At 43.7% G+C, this 24,557-nt stretch overlaps 1 protein-coding gene and 1 long non-coding RNA gene across 2 annotated transcripts in view; both read right to left on the reverse strand.

The window, feature by feature from the left end:
- Positions 1-22,821, reverse strand: part of LOC118391115 (angiomotin) — a 51,768-nt gene extending 28,947 nt beyond the window's left edge. The window contains 2 exon segments of the mRNA XM_035782146.2: positions 18,248-18,298; positions 22,535-22,821. Of these exon segments, the coding sequence (XP_035638039.2) occupies positions 18,248-18,298; positions 22,535-22,622 (139 nt within the window). The 5' untranslated portion in view covers positions 22,623-22,821.
- On the reverse strand, positions 7,590-17,376 carry LOC127906296 (uncharacterized). Its single transcript, XR_008060816.1, has 2 exons — positions 16,737-17,376; positions 7,590-14,406 (listed from the first exon to the last, which is right to left on the reverse strand). It is a non-coding gene; the product is annotated as an uncharacterized LOC127906296 (long non-coding RNA).
- Positions 22,822-24,557: the final 1,736 nt, after the last annotated feature.

Here is a 24,557-nt window from a genome sequence, read left to right on the forward strand (position 1 = left end):
GGTAGAAGGGTGATGGAGAAAAGTGGGCTGGAGCAGAGAAATATATAGGGAAGGTCACAAGAAAAGGCATGAGGGGAGTGAAAGAGGATATTTGGGAGAGAGAGAGAGAGAGAGAGAGAGAGAGAGAGAGAGAGAGAGAGAGAGAGAGAGAGAGAGAGAGAGAGAGAGAGAGAGAGACAGAGAGAGAGCAAGACAGAGAGAGAGCAAGACAGAGAGAGAGAGACAGAGAGAGAGAGGGACAGAGAGACAGAGAGAGAGAGAGAGTGAGACAGAGAGACAGAGAGAGAGAGGGACAGAGAGACAGAGAGAGAGAGAGACAGAGAGACAGAGAGAGAGAGAGAGAGAGAGAGAGACAGAGAGAGAGAGAGACAGAGAGACAGAGAGACAGAGAGAGAGAGAGAGAGAGAGAGAGAGAGAGAGAGAGAGTGAGACAGAGAGACAGAGAGAGAGAGGGACAGAGAGACAGAGAGAGAGAGAGACAGAGAGAGAGAGAGAGAGAGAGAGAGTGAGACAGAGAGACAGAGAGACAGAGAGACAGAGAGACAGAGAGAGAGAGAGAGAGAGAGAGACAGAGAGAGAGAGAGACAGAGAGAGCAAGACAGAGAGAGAGAGAGACAGAGAGACAGAGAGAGAGTGAGACAGAGAGAGAGTGAGACAGAGAGACAGAGAGAGAGAGAGACAGAGAGACAGAGAGAGAGTGAGACAGAGAGAGAGTGAGACAGAGAGAGAGTGAGACAGAGAGAGACGGAGACAGAGAGAGACGGAGACAGAGAGAGACGGAGACAGAGAGAGACGGAGACAGAGAGTGAGACAGAGAGAGACGGAGAGAGACGGAGACAGAGACAGAGAGACAGAGTGAGACAGAGAGAGAGAGAGACAGAGAGAGACAGAGAGACAGAGAGAGAGACAGAGAGACAGAGAGAGAGTGAGACAGAGAGAGACAGAGAGACAGAGAGAGAGTGAGACAGAGAGAGACAGAGAGACAGAGAGAGAGTGAGACAGAGAGAGAGTGAGACAGAGAGAGAGTGAGACAGAGAGAGAGTGAGACAGAAAGAGAGAGTGAGACAGAGAGAGAGAGACAGAGAGAGAGAGACAGAAAGAGAGAGATATTGGGGTAACAAGGGAAAACTGAAACATGGCAGGAACCAAGCAGGAAATGCAACATTCCAATCTGGAATGGCCACCCCTCTTCCTCCCCTGGCGGTAGAGAGTATGAAGCCTACTCTCCCTTGGCATCCTTTACACTGGGCTCTGGCCTGGGAGATTCTCCCACCGCAGCACAACTGGGGAAGACAGAAACAGGCCAAGAAAATCTGACACACACAGACATATCTGTACGCTCTCTTTCGCTCTCTCCCTTTACCTCTTTCCATAACCCCTTCTCCCCCCCGTTCTCTCCACCTCCCTCCCCCATCAGTCGCTCCATGGCTGGCCTTATTATGAGGAGCTGGATCATGTTCCATGAAACATGGGAAGGGGGTGGACAGAGAGAAAGCAGAATCCTCCACAGGGCCCACACTACTTCAGCTTCAGTGAGGACACTGGCGGCCATTGTTGTGACCTCTGTCACAATACTGCAATCTGTCAATCAACGCCCTTCACTTTGCCTTTCAAAAACAGCAGCCCCACACCAGAGTATTCAACTAATTCAATTTGACCTAGATATCAGAGTCATATGGGAATTTCCATGAGCACTAACATGTAAAGTTCATAGGAACACATCAAATGTGGTGTCAAATGAAAGCGAAGTCTATATTTGAGAAATGAAAGCATATACAATGCATTTGGAAAGTATCCGGATCCCTTAGCTTTTTCCACATGTTACAGCCTTATTCGAAAATGTATTCAATTATTCCCCCCCCCCCATCAATCTACACACTATACCCCACAATAACAATGCAAAAACAGGTTTTTAGAAATGTTTGCACATTACATAGGACTTTGGCATTCTGTTACCAAATCGGTAACATAAAATACCAAAAAAAAACTGTTACAGAAATACTGCAACTGAATTGGCTACAATGAGAATTCATAGTAGTCACAAACCAGTTGGATCACCTTACTGTCCTCCCTTAGCATACTTACACTCCATTAGCACACTTATGTTCAGCTCATAACTGTTCTTTCTGTCGCGTGGTGGTCAAAGCAAGAGTGTGAAAACAATCCCTCCCTCCCATGAGGCCCCCTCTCGTTCCATTTACTGTAACCAGCCCTCTCACCCACTGAGCACCGACTGACACCGAACGTCTATTGACGTTGAAAAGTTGTTGAAATTTGGTAAGTCCAAATCTACACCAATCAGAAACCTCTTTCACAAGTTTGGACGACACAGTACAGTAAAGAAAAGTAGAGTTTAGTACAGTAGAGCACACAAGTATAATTTACGATGTTGTACTGTACTATACTGAACTCTACTGTAATGTCCAAACTTGATGTCTATGATTGTTACAGTTTGGTTTGGTCTTATTATTCATTAGAATAATAGCCCGTGTAGAATAATAACCAAACATGCAAAAGACGAGATTACATTTTTCTACTTTTGTGTACCTATTCAGGATAGATAACCATGAAGAGAATGACATTCATAATTATGCTGTCACCCCACTCTTTCTGCAGAAATCTTTGAATCTTAATCGGGGACAGATATTTAAGAGTTTTTGGAAAATGTGGTGCCATAAAAATTTTTTTTTACCATCATTCAACTACCAAATTATATATCTGAGTAAATGTGTTTTTGGAAAATGTTCAGAGGAATTGTTAAAAGTATTCCTTCTGAATATAGTTGTATAGTTCCCCACCTGAACAAAAATAACACCTATGTGAGAATGCTATTCATTGACCACAGCTCAGCGTTCAACACCATAGTTCCCACGAAGCTCATCACAGCTAAGGACCCTGGGACTAAACACCTCCCTCTGCAACTGGATCCTGGACTTCCTGACGAGCCGCCCCCAGGTGGTAAAGGTAGGCAACAACACGTCTGCCACGCTGATCCTCAACACTGGGGCCCCTCAGAGGTGTGTACTTAGTCCCCTCCTGTACTCCCTGTTCATCCATAACTGCATGGCCAAACACGACTCCAACACCATCATTAAGTTTGCTGATGACACAACAGTGGTAGGCCTGAGGACCGACAACGATGAGACACGGCCGTGTGGGTCTGAGACACGGCCGTGTGGGGGACAACAACCTCTCCCTCAAGGTGAGCAAGACAATGGAGCTGATCTTGGACTATAGGAAAAGGCGGGCTGAACAGGCCCCCAGTAACATCAATGGGGCTGTAGTAGAGCGGGTCGAGAGTTTTAAGTTCCTTGGTGTCCACATTACCAATGAACTATCCTGGTCCAAACACCAAGACAGTCATGAAGAGGGCACAACAAAACCTTTTCCCCCTCAGGAGAGTGAAAATATTTGGCATGGGTCCCCAGATCCTCAAAAAGTTCTACAGCTGCACCATCGAGAGCATGTATTGAAACTGCTTGGCATCTGACCGTAAGGCGCTACAGAGGGTAGTTTGTATAGCCCAGTACATCATTAGGGCCAAACTCCCTGCGATTCAGGACCTATATAATAGGCGTTATATAATAGGTGGTGTCAGAGGAAATAAAATTGTCAGACTCCAGTCACCCAAGTCATAGACTGGTTCTCTGCTACCTCACGGCAAGCGGTACCGGAGCTCCATGTCTAGGACCAAAAGGCTCCTTAACAGCTACCACCCCCAAGCCAAATGGCCACCTATTACATTGACCCCCCTTGTTTTGTACACTGCTGCTACTTGCTGTTTATTATCTATGCATAGTAACTTCACCCCTACCGACATGTACTAACCTATACCCCCGCACACTGACTCGGTACCCCCTGTATATGGCCTCATTAATGTTGTTATTGTGTTACTTTATTATTTTTTACTTTAGTTTATTTGTTAAATATTTTCTTAACTCTTCTTGAACTGCACTGTTGGTTAAGGGCTTGTAAGTAAGCATTTCACAGTAAGGTCTACACTTGTATTTGGCGCATGTGACAAAGTTTGATTTGAAATGGTTTAAAGTGGAAAATCGGATGTCTCAACGTCATTCTGTTACCGTGGAATTGCTCATTTCGGTTCACAGTTTTTTTGAAAGTCCTTTGTTGGGGAGAAGGAATTCAATAAACCTACATTTGAATGGATAAAAACTCTAGTTCTGGTTGGTCGGGAAGGGTTTGGGGAGAGGTGCTGACATGGGTAAAGTGATTTTATTTGATGAGTTGAAGATCTTTGGCCCTCTTCCTAAATGAGAATCATCATAAACGGACCAAACCCAGCAGCAGCCATTTTGACAACGCTGACATGCTTCCTCTCTGGAGCCTCTCTCCTTCATTCTCTCCATCACTCTCTTTTTCCAACTCAATCAAAATCTCTGTAATGTGGTTTAATTCTCTCCGCAACACATACAAATGTTCCTGATACAGAGCCAACCTTTCAGACACCAAACCCCCCCCTAACCACTCATATACAACTCCCTAAACCTCTTACCACGCGCACACGCACACACACACACACACACACACACACACTCTTACTTGATGGGAAGCATGTGCTGCAGAGATAAAATCGCTTTTTCTCTCTGTCACACTGGCTGTGGAATGATTTGGTCTTCCTCAACAGTTAAGGAAAATCACCCTCTCCCATCTTCTTTACCCTCTCCTCGCCTCCTACTCCCTGGCTCTACCTTTCTTTCCCCCTCAACCCCCTCCCCTTTCAGCTCAACCCTTTCCATGTTTCTGGATCAACAGTGTGAAGAAAATCAACTATCTGGGTTTATAATGCCAGGTCTACAACTCAACAGTCGATCACGAGACTGACAGCAGTGGCAGACTCAGACTTCCGTCCTACTCTGTCCCAGTAGAATTACACTACCACCGATTAGAACTTCATCGGGATTTGTGAGTGAGCCCTTGACAGAAATGCTCCTGTGTCCAAAACAAACTCCATCTGGAAGTGGAGCCGGACCAGGAGATCACAGCTGGGAAGTGCTGGAATGGTTGTGCCCAAAACACTGATACTGTACTGAGTAACACATCCACCTGGGCACCTAGTGAATGATGGGTCCGGGGTGTTGTGTGTCTGTAAATGAGTCAGTATCTGGCCACGCCTTCTGCACCCCCCCACACCACCACCTTCCATGAGTTCCAGGACTCCGCCTCCCACACTGACACATTCCAGAGTGGTACTAGATGTCTCTTCCCTCCCTGGAGTTAGCAGGTACATTGTGGCCTCTGGTCCCAGTCATTGCGTTGCCCAGCCTCCCACTACCCATTGGGACAAAGGGGACTGGTGGGCCATTGAGTTGATTTTAACAGGTTGTGTGTGTGAAGGGGAGCAATGTGTCACGGAGGCTGTTAGTAATTCACTGAAGTTGCTTTTTTCATTAATTAATTAATGAGTGTGCTGATATTACTAAAAAGATTATTATTAAGCAGATTGTGGATCATCTACACCCATTGTGGATGTCGCGTGAGCGCAGGGGAAATCAAGAGGCATTTGGATTATTCCAAGGCTGAGTCAGCAGACATGACTTCGGGCCTCCTCTACAGAAAGAGGGGAAAGGAGGGAAGGCAGGAGAGAGAATGAGAGAAAAATGTGGTACTGAGGTTGAGAGCAAGCGGCTAAGGAGGGACGGACATAGAAGGGGAGGCTGAGGGAGCAAACTATACAGAGAAAGAGCACTACAGAGAAAATGAGCGAGAGAAAACGAGATAGGAGAGATAATGAGAGAGCGAGGCAGAGTGAGTGGAACAGTCAGAGACATTCCAGTGCTGTGAGTCAATGGTGCTAGGCACTGCTCTGGCAGACACTCACCACCACCTCTAAGACTCAAAGGCCTCCGGCTCCTTGGCTCCCCATTGGCCCAGGCAGGGCCACCATACAGAGGAAGGAAGGGGACAGGACAAGGGAGGGATAATCAACACTGGCTCAGATCCAAACAGTCAGAGACCAGAGAAGGTCATTGTTCTTTGTAATTTGAGCATTTCTTGGAATCCTGTCAAACGGAAGGAACCAAATCACTGTGGTCAAAGAGAATAACCCTAGCTTTCCCTCTGGAATGTATCCTAACACACACACACTTTCATGTAATATACAAATATTTAAATGGGTTAGGTATGAATTGGGCAGATGTAGGCCTAGTATCACAGAATTTGATAAGATAAAATGAATGAATGAAATCCACCTTCCTCAAAAATCCGATGAGAATAAGATCATTCCATGAGGCATCACTGTGTCAAGTGTGTAAATTAAGAACATAAGGGTCAATTAGAGTTAGACTAACTAGTGTGTAATCAGAGCAGACTGAACAGAACAATCCACACCTCCTTGAGAATGGGGAAACTCACCAACTCCAGCTCATATTTACCTTGTATCAGTGGTTACACAGAAATAACACTCATATACACTTCAATGCGTGATCATTACATGTAAATCATTCTTAGTCTATAGTGATACAAGTTATTGAACGTGTTTAGTCTACATACCCTTTCTTTCAAACTACACCAACAAGGCCCGTTCCTTGTCGGACAGCATGTGTGCCACACCAGCTAACCCCAGGACTACTACTAGCCTACCACATTCCTGAGGAGCAGGGGGACATCTGTCCACACTAATTGAACCTACAGGGGGATAACATACATAGGCATTCAGTTTAATAATGGAACAGAAGTCTCCTCACAGGCACACAGAGCTGCCAATGGTACTGTCACACAAAGGCTAGAGGATGAATGTGAGTGAAAATAGACGGGGATAAGGCTCATTTATCTGCCATGAATGGAAGGACTGACTGTTGTTATTAAGTTGGAAAGCCTTTTGAGGACCTTCACAAGCAAAGTGAAATGGTCCCATGTCTAGGTCTCAACTACTGTATAATAAATGCATAATTAAAGGAATAAAAGGTTCAAGACTGAGCACAGGACACAACAATGCATGATACATGCATTAGTCAATTACAGGATTTATGACACATATGATAAGGGACAAAGGGGGTGGGGTAATGTATTGGGTAACTACAGTAACTGTGAAACTTGGGATAGGGCACCGTGAAACATTGTATGCTGTAACTTAGTGGCAATGTCCTTCATGAAAAATAATATTATAAACTCAATCCGCTACATCACATTTATGGAGTGAGATTTGCTTCTTTATTCTGTAATTGTGTCTACCACCATTCGTGCATATAGTCCACATAACTCAAACAATTAAGATCTGTAAATATTTAGTAAATACAACAATCCGTGAAAAATATTTCACAAATATTCACTGTCACAAATAATTGGATGATCTGTAAATATATTCATCATAGCTCACAAATAAAACTACAAAGTGAGCAAATGTTCTGAATTCCCTAACATATACAACTGTAGAATGTGCATTTGCACATTCAAAAAGTGCTTGTTGATCTGTATTCTGTGCTATTTTTTTGGAATATGTATTGTAATCCACAAATGTGGCTTCAGATGAGTCGACTTTCTCTAATCATTGGGATAATCTGTGTGTCACGGCTGTGTCCTTCTCAGGAGAATGCTTTCTCGCTAGAAGAAGAAAGAACAACTTCATGAAATATGAGTATAACATTTATTTATTCATTCAATAAATTATATTAACATTTAACTAATTACTTTCATATGAATGTTAAATTTGTCTATTGGAGCATGCAACAGGTACATCATCCACTTCAAATTATACTTTAAAAAAAATTACCTGTAGGTTGCCACTCAAAATAAAACAACTAAAGAAATGCATAGTTTAAGTGATAAATTCAGTATAAACAGGAAAATAACAAAAAAAGCAAGCCTCCCCAACCCCACGTCTTCATCAGACAGACTAGCCTACCTCCTCCTATTCCCCGTGTTCAAATGGCAATGGCCGTTAGGGGTAAAGAAGTGTTTGTATCGGTTGGTCTTGACAGTGGAGAATCCATCCTGTCTGACTGTGCCCACCCTTTACAAAATGAGCAAAACATCTCTAATATTTACACTACCGTTATTTTTTTTTACGTCACTTACAAATGTCCTTGTTTTTGAAAGAAAAGCTACGTTTTTTGTTCCTTAAAATAACATCAAATTTATCAGAAATACAGTGTAGACATTGTTAAATGTTGTAAATACTATTGTAGCTGAAAACAACTGATTTTTTATGGAATATGTACATAGGCCCATTAACAGCAACCATCACTCCTGTGTTCCAATGGCACGTTGTGTTAGCTAATCCAAGTTTATCATTTTAAAAAGGCTAATTGATCATTAGAAAACCCTTTTGCAATTATGTTAGCACAGCTGAACATGTTGTGCTAATTGAAAGAAGCAATAAAACCGTCCTTCTTTAGTCTAGTTGAGTATCTGGAGCATCAGCATTTGTGGGTTCGATTACAGGCTCAAAACGGCCAGAAACAAAGACCTTTCTTCTGAAACTCGTTAGTCTATTCTTGTACTGAGAAATGAAGGCTATTCCATGCCAGAAATTGAAGATCTCGTACAACGCTGTGGACTACTCCCTTCACAGAACAGCGCAAACCAGAATAGATAGAGGAGTGGGAGGCCCCGGTGTACAATTGTGCAAGAGGACAAGTACATTAGTGTCTAGTTTGAGAAAGATGCCTCACACGTCCTCAACTGGCAGCTTCATTAAATAGTACCCGCAAAACACCAGTCTCAACATCAACAGTAAAAGTCTGAGAGATATTCTGTTCTCAGCCTCTCCAGGTTCATGAGGAACAGCTGCCAGTCCAACCCTAAACCGCCAGCTCTCCTCAGCAGATATGGAATATCTACATAGGCATACAGAGGCCCATTATCAGCAACCATTACTTGTATGTTCCAATGGCACGCTGTGTTAGCTAATCCAAGTTTATCATTTTAAAAGGCTAATTGATCATTGCAAAGATCCAAGATGGCGTAGCAGTCAGATGTCTTTGTCCTCATCATGTCCTGTGTATATATCTTTTTTCTTCGCATAGATAAAAAAAAAAAAATTCTTACCTCAAATTCGACAATCTCCTGCAATCCGCCTCACCCAATGTGGTATGGATCTGCTATTTTCTGTCTTTTGAACCGGAAACCCCAACAGAAGTTAGCCAACTAACTAGCTACTAGCTTGTAGTCAGCTAGCCAATGCTAGCGGTCATCAGCTAACCTTTAGCCCGGAAAACTCTTGCCAGGCTGCACAGCGCGACTCAAACCAGAGCACATTGGACTTATTTTTCTCCACATCTCCGAATTCCTACCGCAAGCTCTGAACCATTTCACCTGGATCATCGCAGCTCGCTAGCTGCTATCAGTGGCCAGTCCTGGCCAACGTATCTGTCCTGAAGAAAGAACCAATTAGCCTGGACGTAATCTTCCCGAGGTTTTTTTCCCCAAGTGGCTCCTCCATCACGATGTCCCCTGAATGTCTGCTAGCCTGTTAGCCGCAGCCCGCTAGCTGTCTAGAGCATACCGGACTGTTAACTGAAGAGACCCATCGGACAAATTCTTTGGCCACTATACCTATTTTGCCAATTGGCCTGGACCCTTTACCACACGGAGCCCTGCTGATCCATCACGACTGGACTACTGACGAAACAGCACGAGGGGGCTACAACTGACTTCTTCAGTCGCGACGTCCCTTTAAGGCCCTTCTGCTAGCCTCAGCTCGCTAGCTGTCTGAATCGTCGCGTCTCCAGCCCGCCGAGCTACTCACTGGACCCCTATGATCACTCGGCTACGCATGCTTCTCCCTAATGTCAATATGCCTTGTCCATTGCTGTTTTGGTTAGTGATTATTGCCTTATTTCACTGTAGAGCCTCTTGCCCTGCACAATACGCCTTAGCTAACCCTTTAGTTCCACCTCCCACACATGCGGCGACCTCACCTGGTTTAAATTATGTTTCTAGAGACAATAGCTCTCTCATCGTCACTTAATACATAAGTTAACCTCCACTGTATTCACATCCTACCATACCTTTGTCCGTACATTATGCCTTGAATCTATTCTACCATGCCCAGAAACCTGCTCCTTTAACACTCAGTTCCGAACGTACTAGACGACCAGTTCTTATATTATTTAGGCGTACACTTATCCTACTCCTCCTCTGTTCCTCTGGAGATGTAGAGGTTAATCCAGGCCCTGCAGTGCCTAGCTCCACTCCGATTTTTCCATTTCCATCCCTAACTATAACATTTTCCGACAAGATTGAACTGCCAAAGGAGGCGGAGTTGCAGTCTACTGCAGAGAAAGCCTGCAGAGTTCTGTCTTACTATCCAGGTCTGTGCACAAACAATTTGAGCTTCTACTTTTAAAAATCCACCTTTCCAGAAACAAGTCTCTCACCGTTGCCGCTTGCTATAGACCACCTTCTGCCCCCAGCTGTGCCCTGGGCACCATATGTGAATTGATTGCCCCCCATCTATCTTCAGAGCTCGTGCGGTTAGGTGACATAAACTGGGACATGCTTAACATCCCGGCCATCCTACAATCTAAGCTAGATGCCCCTAATCTCACACATTATCAATGACCTTACCAGGTACAAACCCAAATCTGTAAACACAGGCACCCTCATAGATATCATCCTAACCAACCTGCCCTCCAAATACACCTCTGCTGTCTTCAACCAGGATCTCAGCGAGCACTGCCACATTGCCTGTGTCCGTAATGGGTCTGCGGTCAAACGACCACCCCTCATCACTGTCAAACTCTCCCTAAAGCACTTCAGCGAGCAGGCCTTTCTCATTGACCTGGCCAGGGTATCCTGGAAGGATATCGACTTCCTTCCGTCAGTAGAGGATGCCTGGTTATTCTTTAAAAGTGCTTTCCACACCATCTTAAATAAGCATGCCCATTCAAAAAAATGTAAAACCAGGAACAGATATAGCCCTTGGTTCACTCCAGACCTGACTGCCCTTGACCAGAACAAAAACATCATGTGGCGTACCGCATTAGCATCGAATAGCCCCCGCGATATGCAATATTTCAGGGAAGTCAGGAACCAAGATTTTACTTTATTTATTTGGACCTTTATTTAACTAGGCAAGTCAGTTAAGAACAAATTGTTATTTTCAATGACGGCCTAGAAACAGCGGGTTAACTGCCTTGTTCAGGAGCAGAGCAAGAGATTTTTACCTAGTCAGCTCAGGGATTTGATCTTGCAACCTTTCAGTTCCTAGTCCAATATACACAGGCAGTAAGAAAAGCAAAGGCTAGCTTTTTCAAACAGAAATTTGCATCCTGAAGCACAAACTCCAAAAAGACCTGGGACACTAAAGTCCACGGAGAATAAGAGCACCTCCTCCCAGCTGCCCACTGCACTGAGGCTAGGAAACACTGTCACCACCGATAAATCCACGATAATTGAAAATGTCAACAAGCATTTTTCTAAGGCTGGCCATGCTTTCCACCTGGCTACCCCAGTCAACAGCCCTGCACCCCCCCACAGCAACTTGCCCAAGTCTCCCCATCTCCCCTTCACCCAAATCCAGATAGCTGGATGTTCTGAAAGAGCTGCAAAATCTGGACCCCTACAAATCAGCCGGGCTAGACAATCTGGACCCGCTCTTTCTAAAATGATAAACTGAAATTGTTGCAACCCCTATTACTAGCCTGTTCAACCTCTCTTTCGTATCGTCTGAGATACTCAAAGATTGGAAAGCTGCCGTGGTCATCCCCCTCTTCAAAGGGGGAGACACTCTAAACCCAAACTGCTACAGACCTACATCTATCCTACCTTGCCTTTCTAAGGTCTTCGAAAGCCAAGTTAACAAAGAGAACACCGACCATTTCGAATCCCACCATACCTTCTCCGCTATGCAGTCTGGTTTCCGAGCTGGTCATGGGTGCACCTCAGCCACGCTCATTGTCCTAAATGATATCATAACCGCCATCAATAAGAGACAATACTGTGCAGCTGTATTCGTCGACCTGGCCAAGGCTTTCTACTCTGTCAATCACCACATTCTTATCGGCAGACTCGACAGCCTTGGTTTCTCAAATGACTACCTCGCCTGGTTCACCAAGTACTTCTCAGACAGAGTTCAGTGTGTCAAATCAGAGGGCCTGTTGTCTGGTCCTCTGGCAGACTCTATGGGGGTGCCACAGGGTTCAATTCTCAGGCCAACTCGTTTCTCTTTATACATCAATGATGTCGCTCTTGCTGCTGTTGATTCTCTGATCCACCTCTACGCAGACGACATCATTCTGTAAACTTCTGGCCCTTCTTTGGACACTGTGATAACTAACCTCCAGATGAGCTTCAATGCAAAACATCTCTCCTTCCGTGCCTCCAACTTCTCTTAAATGCAAGTAAATGCATGCTCTTCAACCGATCACTGCCCACACCTGCCCACCCGTCCATTATCACTACTCTGGACGGTTCTGACTTAGAATATGTGGACATCTACAAATACCTAGGTGTCTGGTTAGACTATAAACTCTCCTTCCAGACCCACATTAAATTAAACTGGATGTAGCCTATTACAGTGCCATCTGTTTTGTCACAAAAGCCCCATATACAACCCACCCTTGCGACCTGTATGCTGCCGTTGGCTGGCCCTCGCCTCATATTCGTCGCCAAACCAACTGGTCATCTAAGTCTTTGCTAGGTAAAGCCCCGCCTTATCTTAGCTCACTGGTCACCATAGCAGCATCCACCCCGTAACATGCCCTCCAGCAGGTATATTTCACTTGTCACCCCCAAAGCCAATTTCTCTTTGGCCGCCTTTCCTTCCAGTTCTCCACTGCCAATGACTGGAACGAACTGCAAAATTCACTGAAGCTGGAGACTCAGATCTCCCTCACTAACTTTAAGCACCAGCTGTCAGAGCAGCTCACAGATCACTGCACCTGTACATAGGTCATCCAACTACCTCCTCCCCAAACTGTTATTTATTTTTCTCCTTTGCACCCCAGTATATCTACTTGCACACTCATCTTCTGCACATCTATCACTCCAGTGTTTAATTGTTATTTTGTAATTATTTCACCTCTATGGCCTATTTATTGCCCTTATCCTACCTCATTTGCACACACTGTATATATACTTTTTCTATTGACTGTATGTTTGTTTATTCCATGTGTAACTCTGTTGTTTTGTGTCACACTGCATTGCTTCATCTTGGCCAGGTTGCAGGTGTGAATGAGAACTTGTTCTCACCGAGCCTACCTGGTTAAATCAAGGTGAAATAAAAAATTACAAAAACAGTGAAGTGGCGACTCCAGGATGCTGGCTTCCTAGGCAGAGTTGCAAAGAAAAAAAACATCTTAGACTGGCCAATAAAAAGAAAAGATTAGGCAAAAGAACAGACACTGGACAGAGGAACTCCTACCTTGAAGGCCAGCATCCCAGAGTCGCCTCTTCACTGTTGACGTTGAGACTGGTGTTTTGCGGGTACTATTTAATGAAGCTGCCAGTTGAGGACTTCCTGAGACATCTTTCTCAAACTAGACACTCTAATGTACTTGTCCTCTTGTGCAGGTGTGCACCGGGGCCTCCACTCTTTCTATTCTGGTTAGAGCCAGTTTGCCCTGTTCTGTGAAGGGAGTAGTACACAGCGTTGTACGAGATCTTCCATTTTTTGGCAATTTCTCGCATGAAATAGCTTGACAAGTTTCAGAAGAAAGGTCTTTGTTTCTGGCCATTTTGAGCCTGTAAACGAACCCACAAATGCTGATGATCCAGATACTCAACTAGACTAAAGGCCAGTTTTATTGCTTTTTTCAATCAGCACAACATTTTTCAGCTGCGCTAACATAGTTGCAAAAGGGTTTTCTAATGATCAATTAAACTTGGATTAGCTAACATAAAGTGCCATTGGAACACAGGAGTGATGGTTGCTGATAATGGGCCTCTGCACGCCTATGTAGATATTCCATTAAAAACCATCCTTTTCCACCTACAATAGTAATTTACAACATTAACAATGTCTACAATCTATTTGTGATCAAAGTTGATGTTATTTTAATGGACAAAAAAAGTGCTTTTCTTTTAAAAACAAGGACATTTCTAAGTGACCCCAAACTTTTGAACGGTAGAGTATATGCTGAAACATTTTACTACATTCCTTAGGTCATCATTTCAATCTGGGGACCACAAGGGATGCGCATAGTTTAAAAAAAACTTCATTACACAGCTGATTCAAATAATCCAAGCTTTATAATTTGAATCAGCTGTGTAGTGGTGCTAGGGCAACCCCCCAAGTCCACCCCTTGGGGTCCCCAGGACCGAGTTTGGGAAACACTGCTGTAGGTCCTTGGACGAGTCAGCAGTCAGATCAAACAACTCACAAAGGGCCTGGAAAAAACGAGAACTTGACTAGTGGAGAGTTGCAGTAGAATCCAAAAGCAGCTGGTCAGTGGTAGAACAGGCAAAGAGGGGTCATGGTTCTAGGTTGACTCAGAATGGACAGCTCTGTAAAAAATGAATAACAATACTGAGTTGAGCAGCACACACCACTTGTTACACAAAACATTTGACATAGCATGTTATTAAGCTTTTTGGTCAAGCTTATAAACAGGAGTCACTCAATAAATGGAGGCAAGAGGACCACATGCTGGAACCCAAGCCAAAAGCACACGGTTTTTGTTCCTGATGACTTGTTAACTCCTTCCCTGTGTCTGAATGGATGACAGGGTATGTCAATCAGTGCATATATTGTTTCTGCACTTCCATGTGCCATCATTATGCAGTTTTACATATTCACAAGTGTGATCAAGTTGTAATAGGTTTACATTTAAATGGGTCACTTCATACTTCAAAACATGTTCACAAAAATGATCAGATTACATTGAATCATAATGGCCTGTGCGTTGTTACACAATTAAACCCTCACGTTATTATCGTCAGGTTAATCATTTTTACTGATAATAGTCTTTACAGTACGAGTATAATAACTTTGCCTTTTATTCAACTGGTAACATTGCCCAGCCCCTCAACGGTGCAACACAATACAGAGAGGGATTGAACTGACCGTAGTCAGACACGGAATGCATATTAATAAATAGTAGGTAAGGATGAACAACAACTGACTTGGCTAGCTAGCAAGCAAGCTTACATGGAGCAAAAAATAGCTAGCTGATTTTCTAACGTTTTTAATCAGAGAGTTATAATTTCTTAACTCCACACCAGTTGGGAAAGAGTGATTAGTCCTGCCAAAGCATCAATTGCCCTGTTTAGTCCCTGAAAAGAAAATGGATTGAAAAATATCATTTGCAACATCACCAATTCAGGATTTCAAAACTGAGCGGTTCTTTACAATTGACACATTCCTGAATTAACAACTAAGTTTAACTTTGGTTGTTCGGCTAAACAGCTGATAAGATCGAAGTGTGCAACTACAGTCCGCAATTCAGGGCGTGTCCGAAAGCTGCGGGCAAAGGACACTGTCTACCGGTCGCCACCGCCTTCCGGGGTGCTAGCTTGCGAGTTAGTGACACTATGTGCTTGCTTGCTAGGGTGAAGGACACCGTCGACCGTTCATCCCTGCCTCCCGCTAGCACAGCAGGTGGGAGGCTGGGGCAACACAGTGTGCCGCCCCCACCTCCCGTGTAGCGGAGTCCTCCTTAGGACTAGCTGGCTAAGCTAGAACAGTGTCATTCACTCCCGCCTGCCGAACACCTGCCCTCACCGTCGTTAATAGAACTGTGGGAAAAGGGCATGGTCTACCAGTGTACAGCTATTCCCCCACCCCTTCTTCTGTCAGGTTTATCGGCGGCTGGCATCCAAAATTATTCTGCATTACCGCCACCTACTGTACTGGAGCACCCCCGCTTGTCCTAAAGACATTTACCAAGTGTAAAGAGGGGTTCCTGCACATGCAGGAATGCCCCGATTTGTGGGCAGCAATTGCACCCTTCTCATGAGTTACCTGTTAGCTATCAGTAACGTTAGTGTCCAAAGCACACACTCGGCGTTGCATGCCCCAATGGTCGAATTTAACATTCATATGAAAGTCAGTTTCTAAACATTAACATAATTTGTTTAGTAAATAAACGTTATACTCACATTTCATGAAGTAATTTTCTCTTCTAGCTAGAAAGCGTTCTAAGGACACAGACGTGATCTGTCGGCACTCCGCGCATCAAGTAACAAAGATTATCCCAATTATTGGAGATAGCCGACTCATATGAAGTAACATTTGTGGATTGTAATACATCGACATGCAGGAAAAAAAAACTAAATTATGTAAACAGAACACAGATCCACAAGCACCTTTTGGATGCGCAAATGAGCATTCCACAGCTGTAAATGTTAGGGATTTCTGAACATTGGCTCACAAATTGTTCTACATTTGTTCAAATTGTAGCTTTATCTGTTAGACATGTTGAATATATTTACAGATCATAGATGTATGGTTTAATTTGTAATATTTTACGGATTATGGTTTTTATGAAATATTTTAATACATTCACAGGTCATGGTTTATTTTTGAGTTATAGAATTAAGAAAAACAAATGTCACTCATACACAAGTAATGAAGCCAGAGAAAGAAAGAGGAAACATGGCCAACCCTTTCAGTGCCAGTACATAGGTGAGTCCAAACATGAGCATCATTGAACACTGTTCCACTGTAATACCACTGTTATGCCACCGAAGTGTCTACAAACGTATATTGGGCTAATGTTTTGTTCCATTTCATAAACTACACAAATATATTTCTGGTAGAGTAACCAACCAATAGCATATATCATACACTTTTACAAGTTATGGCAAACAATATTCCGTTATGTAGTCGTGTTTACCTTTCAATTAAAGTTCACGTAGAAACGACTTCTGCTCCGTTCTCGACGTCCCTGCTCGGCTATTTCCATAGATTTGATACAGATCGGATACCGTGCAAAATTCCTCAAACAATTCTGATATGACTAATCCATGTTACTTCACGAGTTTCCTTCGAATAGCATGCTGTTTGCTCTTTTCCACATAATAAAGCGTATGCTTCTGTTCCCATTTCATATTTAATCTAATGAAAAAGTTTAAGAATCTTTTTTCCACTTGACTGCGCTATGAAGGGAATGCATAAAGGAACAGCCCCGAACCGCAAAGTCGCAGTAGCAGTGTATGCATCTGAGAGCCGACAAGCGCAACCCCCAACCCCTTCCTACCAAAGAAGTCAAAACTTTTCATGGAGAAAAGCCCTCCTTCTCCAGTCTGCTATCGGAAGTAAGCCAATTTTGCTGACGTTTCGGTTGGCTTTTGGAACAGTCACTCAGGCAAGAAAAAAAGAAAGAAAGAAAATACAAAAGCCTTTTGTATGTTAGGAGATTAATTCCTTGGACCTGTCCAAAGCACCTACACAACCGAATTTGGTTAAACCTTATCGATATGAAAATGGTTACAACAGTAAAAGACGTATCTGTAAAAGTATCTAGGCCATATGAGCAGTTTACCGACTTTACAAACGCACATAGACATGTCCTGGTATTATTGTTCTCGGTCTTTTATGAACTCCCGGGTAGGCCTATATATTCGTATGGCTACAGTTCATGCAAATAGTCTACTGGGAGAGGAGTGATTTGCACCATGGAATCCCAATTTGATTCAAACTGTTTTAATACAGAGTTGACTCTTGGGTCCTGATAAGTGCACTTTGGGGAAAAATGCAAACTCCTTTTCAATGCAATACAGCTTTTCAGTCACAATTCAATTATTGCCCCTGATGACTGACTGTATGTTGCTCTCACATCAGACCAAATTAATTGCAGTTACCAACACTCAACTGTAGCCTAGGCTATTAATACGCATAGCCTAAATTACTTAAAATCTCAAGTGTTTTAATAATGTTAATAAAATATTCAGTCAAGTGTGTATTATCTGGGAAGTAGTCTATGATGCATCATCACCTTTGTGTACACTACAGGTGAACCGAGGAAGAACACATGATTAGACAGAAACATGGAGGAATGTGCACATCCCAGACAAATTAACTGCAAAAACATCACTGACAAGACTCATTACATCATTCAACAAAGGACAAAACACACCTCACTCATCATGTGATAAGTAGGCCAAGGTAGTGTTTTTCCCCCATTTAACAATATTCTCCCACCCACAATAGTATGAATGTTTTGACAAAAATCCCACTCCCTGAATTTAAATGGGTTTCCCATGCAAGCTCACCAAAGGATGGCAGACCTTTACTATTCCTTGTGTGCTTTCAATAAGAATAATATATAATTAAAACCTCAATGTTTTTTTTGGGGGGGGGGTGATATGTCTGAAAATATAGAATGTAGGCTATAACTTAACTCACCTAACACTGAATCGCTGATTTCCAAGAGATCCACGCCAGTTATTGCATTTTCTGTGAGTGAAAAAAAGATGTCTATCAATGTGTCACAAATTGTTGGAGGACAATGCTGAACACAGCACTGTGTGATCTCCTGTAGACTACATTATTACCCAAATGTAAGCTAGAGAGCAGGGATGATAGGCCCAGTCCTGGCCATTCTGCCACCGTCAGTCAAACAAAACAATTTGCTGCCCCCTGCAAAAATTGAATTGTCCTGTAAGCAAAATTACGTTGAAAAGACGTCTAAAACATTTCAGGCGTTGAAGTTACGTTACATTTAGGTTCTTAATGAAAGGTGAAAATATGTATTTTCCAGAAGGTTAAAATAGGCATTTCCGGACGTTGAAAAATAAGGATTTAAACAGACATCGAAATCAGGTTCATTTTCTGTTCTCAAAAGAAAGCTGAAAATACATAAACTCCGCAAAAAAATAAACTTCCCCTTTTCAGAACCGTGGAAGACCACGGGTAACAACACCTGCACAGGATCGGTACATCTGAACATCACACCTGCAGGAAAGGTACAGGATGGCAACAACAACTGCCCGAGTTACACCAGGAACACTCAATCCCTCCATCAGTGCTCAGACTGTACACAAAAGGCTGAGAGGGCTTGTAGGCCTGTTGTAAGGCAGGTCCTCACCAGACATCACTGGCAACAACGTCGCCTATGGGCACAAACCCACCGTCGCTGGACCAGACAGGACTGGCAAAAAGTGCTCTTCCCTGACGAGTCGCGGTTTTGTCTCGCCAGGGGTGATGGTCGGATTCGCATTTATCGTCGAAGGAATGAGCGTTACACCGAGGCCTGTACTCTGGAGCAGGATCGATTTGCAGGTGGAGGGTCCGTCATGTTCTGTGGGCGATCATCGAACTGAGCTTGTTGTCATTGCAGGCAATCTCAACGCTGTGCGTTACAGGGAAGACATCCTCCTCCCTCATGTGGTACCCTTCCTGCAGGCTCATCCTGACATGACCCTTCAGCATGACAATGCCACCAGCCATACTGCTCATTCTATGCATGATTTCCTGAAAGACAGGAATGTCAGTGTTCTGTCATGACCACCAAAGAGCCCGGATCTCAATCCCATTGAGCACGTCTGGGACCTGTTGGTTCGGATGGTGAACATGGGCTAGGGCCATTCCCCCAAGAAATGTCCGGGAACTTGCAGGTGCCTTGGTGGAAGACTGGAGTAACATCTCACAGCAAGAATGGGCAAATCTGGTGCAGTCCATGAGGAGGAGATGCACTGCAGCACTTAATGCAGCTGGTGGCCACACCAGATACTGACTGTTACTTTTGATCCCCCTTTGTTCAGGTGCACATTATTCCATTACTGTTAATCACTTGTCTGTGGAACTTGTTCAGTTATTGTCTCAGTTGTTGAATCTTTTTTATTTTTTATTTTTTTATTTTACCCCTTTTTCGTGGTATCCAAATGTTTTTAGTAGCTACTATCTTGTCTCATCGCTACAACTCCCGTACGGGCTCGGGAGAGACGAAGGTTGAAAGTCGTGCGTCCTCCGATACACAACCCAACCAAGCCACACTGCTTCCAACCCGGAAGCCAGCCGCACCAATGTGTCGGAGGAAACACCATGCACCTGGCAACCTTGGTTAGCGTGCACTGCGCCCGGCCCGCCACAGGAGTCGCTGGTGCACGATGAGACAAGGATATCCCTACCGGCCAAGCCCTCCCTAACCCGGACGACGCTTGGCCAATTGTGCGTCGCCCCACGGACCGGTCGTGGCCGATTACGACAGAGCCTGGGCGCGAACCCAGGGTCTCTGGTGGCACAGCTAGTGCTGCAGTACAGCGCCCTTAACCACTGCGCTACCCGGGAGGTCAGTTGTTGAATCTTATGTTCATACAAATATTTACACATGTTAAGTTTGCTGAAAATACACGCAGTTGATAGTGAGAGGACGTTTCTTTTTTTGCTGAGTTTATTTTCCGAACATTGAAATCTGTTTCCTTTTCGGTTCTGAATGAAAGTTGAAAATGTCTAATTTATAGACATCCGTTTGGACTAAATCAAGGCCGGTCCAGACCGGATCAAACATAGATAATGTCGCTAATCACATAATTATTTCCAAAAACAATGGCAATTTCGCAAAACCAGTGGCATTTGGGCTTTTTAGCGCTGGTGCCGCCCTGTGCTAAGCAGTGCCCAGTTGTTGTTTTTTTTTTACCCCTTTTTCTCCCCAATTTCGTGGTATCCAAGTGGTAGTTACAGTCTTGTCCCATCACTGCAACTCCTGTATGGACTCGGGAGTGGTGAAGGTCGAGAGTCGTGCATCCTCTGATACACAACCCAAACAAGCCGGAGTGCCTCGACACAATGCCCACTTAACCCAGAAGCCAGCCGCACCAATGTGTCAGAGGAAACACAGTACACCTCTGGCAACTGTGTCAGTGTGCACTGCGCCCAGCCCGCCACAGGAGTCGCTAGTGCGCGATGGGACAAGGACATCCCTGCCGGCCAAACCCTCCCCTAACCCGGACGACGCTGGACCAATTGTGCGCCGCCCCATGTGTCTCAGTCTCGGCCCTGGCTGGACTCAAACCCAGAATCTCTAGAGGCACAGCGATGCAGTGCCTTAGTCCACTGCACCTCTCAGGAGGCGAGCAGCGCCCACTTCGTCAAAGGCGCAACATATTTTGCGTGTCCATTCCTCTCCGTGGTGCTGTTGAAGAAGCGCATCTCTGTGGCTCTCATCCAACGTTCCGTAAAAAAAATCCAACATAAATCCTGGAGCAGATATAGCTCACAGTGAATTCGGAAAGTATTCACACCACTTGACTTTTCCAACATTGTTTTATTGCAGCCTTATTCTAAAATTGATTAAATAGTCCCCCCCCCCCCTCAGCAATCTACACACAATACCCCATAATTACAAAGCAAAAACAGGTTTGACATTTTTGCAAATGTATTTATTTTTATTTTTATTTAAATCTATTATTTTGACCTCATGGCTTGGTTTTTGCTCTGACATGCACTGTCAACTGTGGGACCTTATATAGACAGGTGTGTGCCTTTACAAATCATGTCCGATCAATTGAATTTACCACAGATGGACTCCAAGTTGTACAAACATCTCAATGATGATCAATGGAAATAGGATGCACCTGAGCTCAATTTCAGGTCTCATAGAAAAGGTTGTGAATAAGGTATGTTTTTTAAAACTTTTAATACATTTGCAAAAATGTCTAAAAACCTGTTTTTGCTTTGTCATTGTGAGTTATTATGTGTAGTTTGACGAGGAAAATTATTTATTTAATCCATTTTAGAATAAGGCTGTAATGTAACAAAATGTGGAAAAAGTCATGGGGTCTGAATACTTTCCGAATACACTATATAGTAGAAGTAGTATTTGGCACAGACTGACGGTGACGTATTATTTCTACATCCACAGATGTTGGTTTTTGGTCCGGACCGCACCAAATCTGAACCAAAAAGACGTCTATGTTTGGGCCAAGCCAAGGCTGGTCCAGACCGGACTAAATTTGATTGGTTCAGATTTGGTCCTGACCAAAATCCAACATCAGTGGAAATAAGTCGGTCTGTGCTTACTGAGTTGTAGCCTAGTGTGGAATGACATTTTATTTTATGAATGCCCATCTGTGGTTGGCCTACAGTTGGTAAAACACAAAAAAGACTAACAAAATACTTCTGCATTAGTCTGTGCTTACTGGGGCGTAAACCTACAATATCAGCCACAATGGCATTTTATGGATGCCCATCCATGTGGTAGGTCTACCGTTTGGAAAACAGGTAGTTGCATTGGTTTTATTAGTCCTGATTACAGTGAATAATTCATTAGATTATTTTTTGGCCGGAACGTTGGTAGGAAAGTCGTGTTTGGGAATGGACAAGCGCCCCTGCCATTGACAAAGTGGGCACTGCTTATCACAAGGCGACATTGGCGCTAAAAAAAAGCCTATATGCCACTGGTTGATTGAAATTATCATTGTTTTTGGGAAGAATTATGTGAGGTTGGAGGTGTTGGAAAATACCGCCCTCGTCAATCGAATTGACGAATGAGCGGGCTGGTCCTGGGGATGCTGTTTGGCGTAAGACGTGCACCACTGTGTGGTGGAAATATGAACTGTAATGGGGCCTGAAAAGAATGTTGTGCCCTCCTTAAACGTTTGGAGAGCTATGTAAACCCGGGATTTACCATGTTCAACCATCTATTCATAGTGGTTATGAATTTGGATGCAAGCTGCGCATTATTGAACTCACCGAGAAAACTCTGTGCGCATTCTGTAAACCCGATGAGATGGATCCATTCCGCCACCTCCTCGGGACTCCAGTGTTCGACTGAGATCATTGTAAATTGTTTTCTTCAGATCTCACCGCCATTCCTCCCTTTAAAGGAACAAAGTGTTACATAACGTTATAGGCCTACGGTCCGGTTCCCTTGTTGTGCAATACCGATAAACTAGGCTACAGATAAGGTTGACAAAAATGTTGCCAGCTCAGATGCAACGTTTTAAATCGCCATTGAAATGGCGTAAACTGTCACATGTTGTCACTAGTGCAGTCAATTACCGTGTAACTCCCATTATTCAAAGGTCACGCAAGTTACATTGGGGAATGGGCATGTTAGTCAACAATAGAAGCCCTCCCTCCCTATGCTACTTTTAGTCTTCCAAAAGAACGCTCCGGTGTAAAACTATTTGCAACAATTGTATTTCGTGACCACATAAATACGCCTAGTGCGTGCACACCTTTGTAAAATGTACCATCGTTTCTCAACAGTAAAAGCTAACAAATCCACATTTTTCCTAGCATTGTCAAGAGCTGGGATTGCTGCAAAATGCACACCTCGCCAGGTAGAGGGTTGGAGCCTGAGAGGACGCTAACAGTTCGGTGCATTGTAGATAGTGTCGTTTTACAGCCCCACTGTATTTGCCAACTCCTTCATAGCCCCTGACACGATGCAAATGTACTCATACCATGCATCATCTCAGTCCCTTGAAATGTATGATATATGGAACCATTCATATATACACAATTCATACAAAAATAAATGGCTACCAGTATGTTGCCTTTCTTGAAGTTCATGACTTAATCTGGAGAGCCCCTGTCCTCAATGTTAACATCATGTAAATCAAACTGTTGTATGAGTATGACATGTTCATTTCTGTTCATTCTCACTTTAAAGATGTAGATATAGTATATGTAGTATTTTATTTTACCTTTATTTAACTAGGCAAATCAATTAAGAACAATAATTCTTATTTTCAATGACGGCCTAGGAACAACGGGTTAACTGCCTTGTTCAGGGGCAGAACGACAGATTTTGAACCTTGTCAGCTCAGGGATTCAACCTTACAACCTTTCAGTTACTAGTCCAACACTAACCACTAGGCTGCGCTGCCGTAGAAGGGTCAGGTAGGTTACTTTCTAAATGTAATCAGTTACTATTTACCTGTCAAATTGTAATCAGTACCTTAACCTTGTTACTTTTGGATTACTTTTCCTTTAAGAGGCAATAAGAATTTGTTCTGAACTGACTTGCCTAGTTAAATAAAGGTTCAATTTTATTTAAATTATTACATTAAAAAAAGATCCATCAAAATAATTTGCTGTGTCATCGTGTTGGTCAGGCTTACTCATGTTGAACAAACTTAAACTTGCACCTTTTTTTAATGCTGAATCAAATGTAATTGAGAAAACTGTAGTGCTAAGCGATTAACGGAATTGTTGGTTATTTTTTGGTTTTTAAACAACTAATTAACCAAGGTCAGTTCGGACAACTGTGTGATCACACTCTCCGCAGCCGATGTGAGTAAGACCTTTAAACAGGTCATCATTCACAAGGCTGCAATGCCCGACGGATTACCAGGGTGTGTACTCCGTGCATGCACTGACCAACTGGCAAGTGTCACATTCAAGCAGACCACCATAGTCCCTGTGCCCAAGAACACTAAGGTAACCTGCCTAAATGACTGCACACCCGTAGTCTGGCTCACATCAACACCATTATCCCAGAAACCCATTCCAATTTCCATACCACCCCAACAGATCTACAGATGATGCAATCTCTGTTGCGCTCCACACTTCCCTTTCACACATGGACAAAAATAACACCTATGTGAGAATGCTGTTCATTGACTACAGCTCAGCGTTCAACATCATCGTGCCCTCAAAGCTCATCACTAAGCTAAAGACCCTGGAACTAAACAACTTCCTCTGCAACTGGATCATGGACTTCCTGACAGGCCACCCCAGGTGGTAAGGGTAGGTAACAACACATCCT

This window comes from Oncorhynchus keta, chromosome 12 (assembly GCF_023373465.1).
Source record: "Oncorhynchus keta strain PuntledgeMale-10-30-2019 chromosome 12, Oket_V2, whole genome shotgun sequence".
In the NCBI taxonomy this organism is placed as follows: domain Eukaryota; kingdom Metazoa; phylum Chordata; class Actinopteri; order Salmoniformes; family Salmonidae; genus Oncorhynchus; species Oncorhynchus keta.